The following is a 7,026-nucleotide window of genomic DNA, read 5'->3' on the forward strand; positions in this document are numbered from 1 at the left end:
AATTGAGCACCAAGTTGGCTTCTTCACATGTTTATAATACTTGGGCTAGATTTCTCAAGCAATCATCAAATGAGCCCCCAACTACGGAAAAGTCATCCATGAAGATTTCAATGGACTCCTCAACCATGGCGGAGAAGATAGACATCATGCAACATGGGAAAGTTGCCGGAGCATTGCACAACCCAAAAGGCATTCTCTTGAAAGTAAAAGTCCCATAGGGATAAGTGAATGTGGTTTTCTCTTCATCTTCCGAGGCAATAGTGATTTGGTTGTACCCCGAGAAGCCATCCAAGAAGCAATAGAAATCTCTTTCCGCAAGCCTATCAAGTATTTGACCCATGAAAGGCATTGGAAAATGATCCCTCTTTGTCCACCGATTCAACTTTCTATAGGCCATGCACACTCTCCAACCGGTAACCATGCGAGTTGGAATTAATTCATTTTTCTCATTGGGCACAACGGTGACCCACCCTTTTTGGGTACACATTGAATTGGACTAACCCATAGGCTATCCGCTATCGGGTGTACAACACCGGCACCTAACCACTTGATGATTTCTGCTTTAACTACTTCTTGCATAGGAGGATTTAACCTCCTTTGGTGCTCAACACTCGGTTCACAATCTTCATCAAGTTGGATTTTATGGGTGCAAATTTCGAAAGGAATCCCTTGAATATTAGCAATACACCACCCAATTGCCTTTTTGTACTTTCTCAAGATCACCATTAGTCCCTTTCTTTGCTCATCTGTCAATGAAATATCACGGCAAAGTGTTGTTTAGTCCAACAAATTCATACCTCAAATATGAAGTAAGAGGTTTGAGTTCCAAGGTGGGAGGCTCAATGATAGAAGGCTTTACGGGAGGCTTCTCACGGTTTTCTATATCAAGATCAAGCTTCTTAGGATTGTATTTGTATGTACCTAACCCTACTAATGCATTAACCGTTTTCTCAAATTCCTCTTTATTTTCCCCCTCATAGTTCATTAGCACCGCCGCTAACATTTCACCCACATGTTCATGCTCAATGGTTATCTCCATGGATTCATCAATTGTATTAATAACTGACACAACACTCATGTCTGTAGGTTGTTTCATCGATTTGCAAATATGGAAGGTGATCACTTCATCATTCATTTTAAATTTTAAATCACCTCTCTCCACATCTACAAGAGCACGCCCGGTAGCTAAGAAAGGTCTTTCCAAGATTATGGGCATTTCGAAATCAAATTCATAATCTAAAATCACAAAGTCGGCTGGAAAAATGAATCGGTCGACTCTCACAAGCACATCATAAAGAATACCCACCTTTCTTTACAGTTCTATTCGCCATTAGCAACCTCATAGTTGTGGGTCAGGGAGTGCCCAAACCCAATTTGTTAAAGATAGCAAGACGCATCAAGTTGATGCTTGCTCCAAGATCGCATACGACCTTCCCAAATTTGTACATCCCAATTGTGCAAGGAATGGTGAAAGCTCCCGGGTCCTCCTTCTTTTGAACCAAAGCTTTTGTTACAATAGAGCTACAATGATGTGTACCTCCTATTATTTCAAACTAGAATGCCTCCGTTTGGTTACAAGATCTTTCATGAATTTTGCATACCCGGGCATTTGTTCAAGTGCCTCCACCAATGGAATATTGATTGAAAGTTGTTTCAATTTCTCGATGAACTTGAGAAATTTGTCATCATCCGCTTTCTTAGCCAATCTTTGAGGAAATAGAGAAGGAGGTCTAGGAATTGGCTTTAAAGCTTTAGGAACCTCCTCTACCACTTTCTCGCCTTTCGGCTCTTCATTACCTTCGGGAACATGTTCAATAACAATGGGCTCCTCAATAGTAGCCCACTTCTTTTTCATTTCTACTTCTTCTTAATTAACCCTTGGCTTTTCAATAAAGTCCGCTTCATCAACCAATCCCTCTTTAGTCACCCACTCTTCTACCCCAATTGATTTTCCACTCCTAGTAGTGATTGTATTGCATTTGTGTTCAGCATTTGCCGGATTTACAACCGTGTCACTAGGGAGTGCGCCCTTTTCCCTTTGATTAAGTTGAGCCGCGATTTGGCTAAGTTGTGACTCAATTTGTTTAATTGAAGTGGAATGATAACTTACCACTTTCCCCATTTCTTTGCAAAAGGAATCGGTTGACTCCGCTTTTTTCAAAACTCTTGATATCATATCCTCTATTTTGGAACTAGTGGGGTCGCTAGTGGATGGTTGAATTGAAATCATTTGGTTCCCCTTAGGTGGGACGTAAGGATTTGAGCTCTGGTGGTTATTGTAATTATTGTTGTAATCACTTTGATTGTTGTCCCGCCAATGAGAATTTCCATTATCTTTGTTCCAACCTTGATTTACACTATCTTTGTTCCAACCTTGATTCCCTTAACCTTGCTGCCAAGATCCTTGATTAGGACCTTGGTAGTTCGGGCGGAAAACCCCCACTTGATTGTTTATAAAGTTGGCTTCCTCCTCACACACTTGGAAGCATTGCTTATCTATAGAATCTCCTTTACATGATCCTACCACATTAACTCGCTTGGAGCCTCCACCCAACACGTGTTTTGTGAGAAGATCTATTTGAGTCACCAACTTTGCCATGCTCTCATCTCTCTCTTCTTCCTTCTTGATTGCCTCTCGAGACAAGACAATTTTGGAAGGGCCTCCTTCAACCACTTCTAACTCCCTAGTGTGCCAAGCTTCATTGGTCTCGCCTCAATTTATCTAGGAGAGGAATAATCACTGCATAAGAGTTTTCCATCACGGACCTACCCACAATATTATTAGCCACCGATTTGTTGACCGTATCAAGTGACCGGTAAAATGTTTGGAGAAGAACGCTATTAGGAAACTCATGCTTTGGAAAACTCTTAACTTTCTTTTTGAATCTAGTCCAAGCCTCATGTAGACCCTCAACTGGAAGTTGACGAAAGTTGTTGATTTCATCACGGAGTCGTAACATTTGGAAAGGAGGGAAGAACTTCTTAAGGAATGCCTGAGTCAACTCCGCCTAAGTAGTAATACCCCCGGCTGGAAGATCATCCAACCATGCGGTGGCCTCACCCGTGAGAGAGAACGGAAAGAGCCTCAACTTGACCATCTCGGCGGAGACATTTGGATGCACATTAGTAGTGCAACCCCAAGAAATTTCTTTAAGTATCTATTCGGGTTATCCGTTAGTAGACCCCCGAATAAGCCCTTAGTGTTGAGCAGGTGCAACATAGTATTGTTTACAAGGAAACTTCTGTTTCCTTGAACTGTAGGTGGGCGAATAGAGGCTGTATCACCCGGCTCCATAATGATTTCATCATTAGAGTTATTATCCTCCATTGCACCTGAGTCAACACAACAACACGCAAAAATAAGAAAATAAATAAAGACTAAAAGTAAAGTCTTACACTAATTGGTAAAATTTTAGACCATATTCCCTGGCAACGGCGTCAAAACTTGATACGCCCAAATTACACCTTTAATATTAGGAGTGAGTGGTCGTTGTCAAATATAGAATCCAACAAGAGTCGTTATCAAATATAGAACCCAACAAGATTGGGGTCGAATCCCACATAGAATACAATGAAGAAATATACTTGCTAAGTTTAACGCTCGATTATTGGTCTATGTTTCAAGGGAGAGGGTAATATAATAATGATTAGTTTGAAGTTTGATCATTTATGTCTAAGAGTTGTTGTTATAAAATTAAACTATTGATAAAAGAAACTAAGGTTGTGGTTCTAATGGAAAGTAATGCGCTTGGGTATCAAATCAACTTATTTATATGCGTTGATATAATAGACCACGAGTTACTTAATTCTTACTAAAAGTCTTCCAACTAAATTAGTAAATTTCATTACTAAGATTTTCCAAGCCTTAGAATGTTTCCCATGAGAACGCCCATTTAGTCTCAAATAGCTTTCCAATTTCTAGCTCAAGCTATTAGATAGGTGTATCTACCCAAATTATTGCTATTAACTCTTTTCCTAACTTACGCTCTCTTTTCCAAGCAAAGTGTAAGTAAATAGGCACAAATAACTTTTGCAACCATTAAAAGACATTAAAGCTTGAAGAGTTAATAGAAAACATCTTTAACATATAAAATGGAGTATGAATATGAAACCTAATCACATAACTAACACATTTGGTCCCACAATCTTAGCTAAATGGTCTAGCTACTCATCTTCATTAAAAGCAAAACAAGAGCAAAATGAATATTCATAAAGCTTACAATGATTAAATGGAAGAAGATAACAAAAGGAGAAGAATCTTCTTTAAAAGCACTAACGCCCAATATTCAATGCTCTCTATGCTAAAAGACACAATAAAGTTTTGTGTATGGAATATTCAATATGTTTGACAAAAACGAAGGACAAGTATTTATAGAAGGAGGACAAAAAGTGCAAAAGTGACTTTTAATGACGTCCTGCGGACCGAGTATGCAGTCGCATCTGGAGTATGTGACCGCATACTCTGCATTATCTCCTCAACTTCGATCTTCTTGACAGTCGATATGCGGTAGTGTTCGCAACCTTGCGCATTTAGCTCCACTCAGTAGTCATTCTGAGGTTGAGTATGTGACCGCATACCAGAGTTTTGGGTGCCACATACTAAACACATATTCAGCTCTTTTCCTTCTTTTTATGCCATTTTCTCCCTTTTGTGCCCGGGACTCAAAAATCCTGAAAACACACAACAATCTGGTAGAAATATCGAAAAATACTTGTAAAGACTCTTAAAAAGGCATAAGTAGTGGCTATACAAAGCCTAAAATCCACGACTTATCAATGGCCAAGGACCAACTTTCCAGCCAATAACCGAAAATGCTCCCGAGTGCCTCAAGAACCGAATTGAACATCCTACCAAGTCATAATCGACCATCGGGACCTCTCGAAATCCACGAATTTCGAAAAAAGATCTGTTTACCCAAAATTCAACTATTGGTCTAACGTTTTTCACTTAAAGGCTCTATTTCACGAAAGTCATCATAAATCTCGCCCGATTACCTCGGGAACCATACCACCCATCCCCGCGGGTTAAAATCGTACTAATAGGGCTTGGGGAAGGGTCAACGGGGGTAAATGGGTCAAAAACGCTATAATGACCAAACATGTCGTTACATAAAATACATTCAAAGTTAGACAATGTCTTTTTAAATCTAGTCATTTAATTAACAATCTAATTAGCTGAGCTTCAAATTTCAAAAATACACTCAATGAATTGAAGAAAATCTTACAAAATGAAAGTTATAAACAAGATCAAATCAAGAAGTTATAAACAAGATCGAATCAAGTTAAAGTGAATTGGACAAAATTAAATAGGAAGTAACTGCAAATTTAATTGTCTACTCTTTTTAACCGTAAATCACATCAATCATAATCTTAAAAATTAGCATAAGCTTTGGAATTATGCACGTAATGATTGGTAAAATTTTGATAACAAACAATTTAAAAAGATTCATTTATTACTAATAATAATAACTACATAATTATGTACTTTATATATAATCTGAATAAATTGAGGCCTTAATTTTTTTGGGGCCTAGTGGCTTTAGGGTCGAGTCGCCCTCCATGGGGATAATAAAGAAATAGCCCTATAATTGTTTAAAAAAAATTAACTGTACACCTAAAGTTTGCAAGGTTCTATTACTTCTTAGAGTGTGTTTGTCACGACCTAATTTCTCTAAGTCGTAATTACACATAATTATGTAACGACCCGCTTGGTCATTATAGTCTTTTCGGCTCTCTTTGACCTTTTCCTGAGCTTGTTAGCTCACTTTTGATCCAAGGGGGACCGTTGACACGCTTCTTGAGGTGTTCGGGATTGATTTTGGTGACTTTTTGGGAAACAATTGGCTTTAAGTGAAAAAGAGTTGACTCAAAGTTGACTTTTTTATAAACAGACCTTTTTCGAAAATTCGTTGATTCCGAGAGGTCCAGATGATCATTTAGAACTTGTGTGCATATCTGATTCGGTTCCCAATACACTCAGGTGCATTTTGGGACATGGGTTGGGAAGTGAAATTGAGGTATCGGGGGTTGACTCAGTCAACAAGACCTCCGTTAGAAATTCTGAGGCCACGAGTGCATTCGTAGCGAGTTTTTATATGTGTCTGTGTATGTGGTTTGCGAGCAAATAGCCTTGGGAGTTAGTCAAAAATTCGGGTTGAGTTGTGAAACTTGGAATCTTTTCTGGTGTCAAAAGGCGCGTTGGCGCACATGCAATGGCATGTACCGCTATAGCGGTCACCCTGCCGCTGAAGCGGCATGTGCCATTTGGGCATGACCGTTGTAGCGGTCATGGGACTGCTGGAGCGGCGCCGCTGGAGCTGTAATCTCCAGCGGAAAGGTTGTGGTTTCAATGGAAAGCAATGCAAATGGATATCAATTCAACTTCTTTAAATGTCTAGATGTGATTAAATATGGGCTATGTAATTTTATCAAAAGTCTCTCAACCAAATTGATAAATATCATTACTACGCTTTCTCAAGCCTTAGAATGCTGAAAATGTGAACACCCACTATATTTCAAGTTAGCTTTCCTATCTCTAGCTCAAGCTATTAGATGGATTTAATGACCCAAATCCTTGCTATCTAATTCTTTTCCTAACTTTACTTTCTTTCTTAAGCAAAGTAAAACTATTTAGGCACAAATAATGTTTGCAACCATTAAGGACATTAAAGCATGAAGAATTGATAGAATGCATCATTAACATATAAATGAGATTTAAATATGAAACTCAATCACATAACTAGCACATTTGGTCCCACAATCTTAGCTAATGGGTTTAGCTACTCATTTCCATTAAGTAAAAGACAAAGGTAAATAAAGTAGTCATAACGCTTTCAAAGTTTTATGGAAGATGACAACAAAAAGTGGAAGATTCTCCTTAAAAGCCTTCAACAACTGATATTCAATGTATTCAATTCTAAAAGACAATAAACTAAAGTGAAGATGCCCATTACAAAACCCTAGAAGAATATCTATGCATCCCAAAAACATGCAAAAAATATTGGACAAAAATGCCCTTCCGTGCCT

The 7,026-nt window shown here is 38.6% G+C and overlaps 1 protein-coding gene across 1 annotated transcript; it reads right to left on the minus strand.

The window, feature by feature from the left end:
- Positions 1-760: 760 nt before the first annotated feature.
- On the minus strand, positions 761-1,855 carry LOC132061447 (uncharacterized). Its single transcript, XM_059454266.1, has 3 exons — positions 1,602-1,855; positions 1,370-1,521; positions 761-1,254 (listed from the first exon to the last, which is right to left on the minus strand). Exons 1-3 carry the CDS (start codon positions 1,853-1,855, stop codon positions 761-763), a joined length of 900 nt encoding a protein of 299 aa, XP_059310249.1.
- Positions 1,856-7,026: the final 5,171 nt, after the last annotated feature.

This window comes from Lycium ferocissimum, chromosome 6, assembly GCF_029784015.1.
Source record: "Lycium ferocissimum isolate CSIRO_LF1 chromosome 6, AGI_CSIRO_Lferr_CH_V1, whole genome shotgun sequence".
Taxonomy (NCBI): Eukaryota; Viridiplantae; Streptophyta; class Magnoliopsida; order Solanales; family Solanaceae; genus Lycium; species Lycium ferocissimum.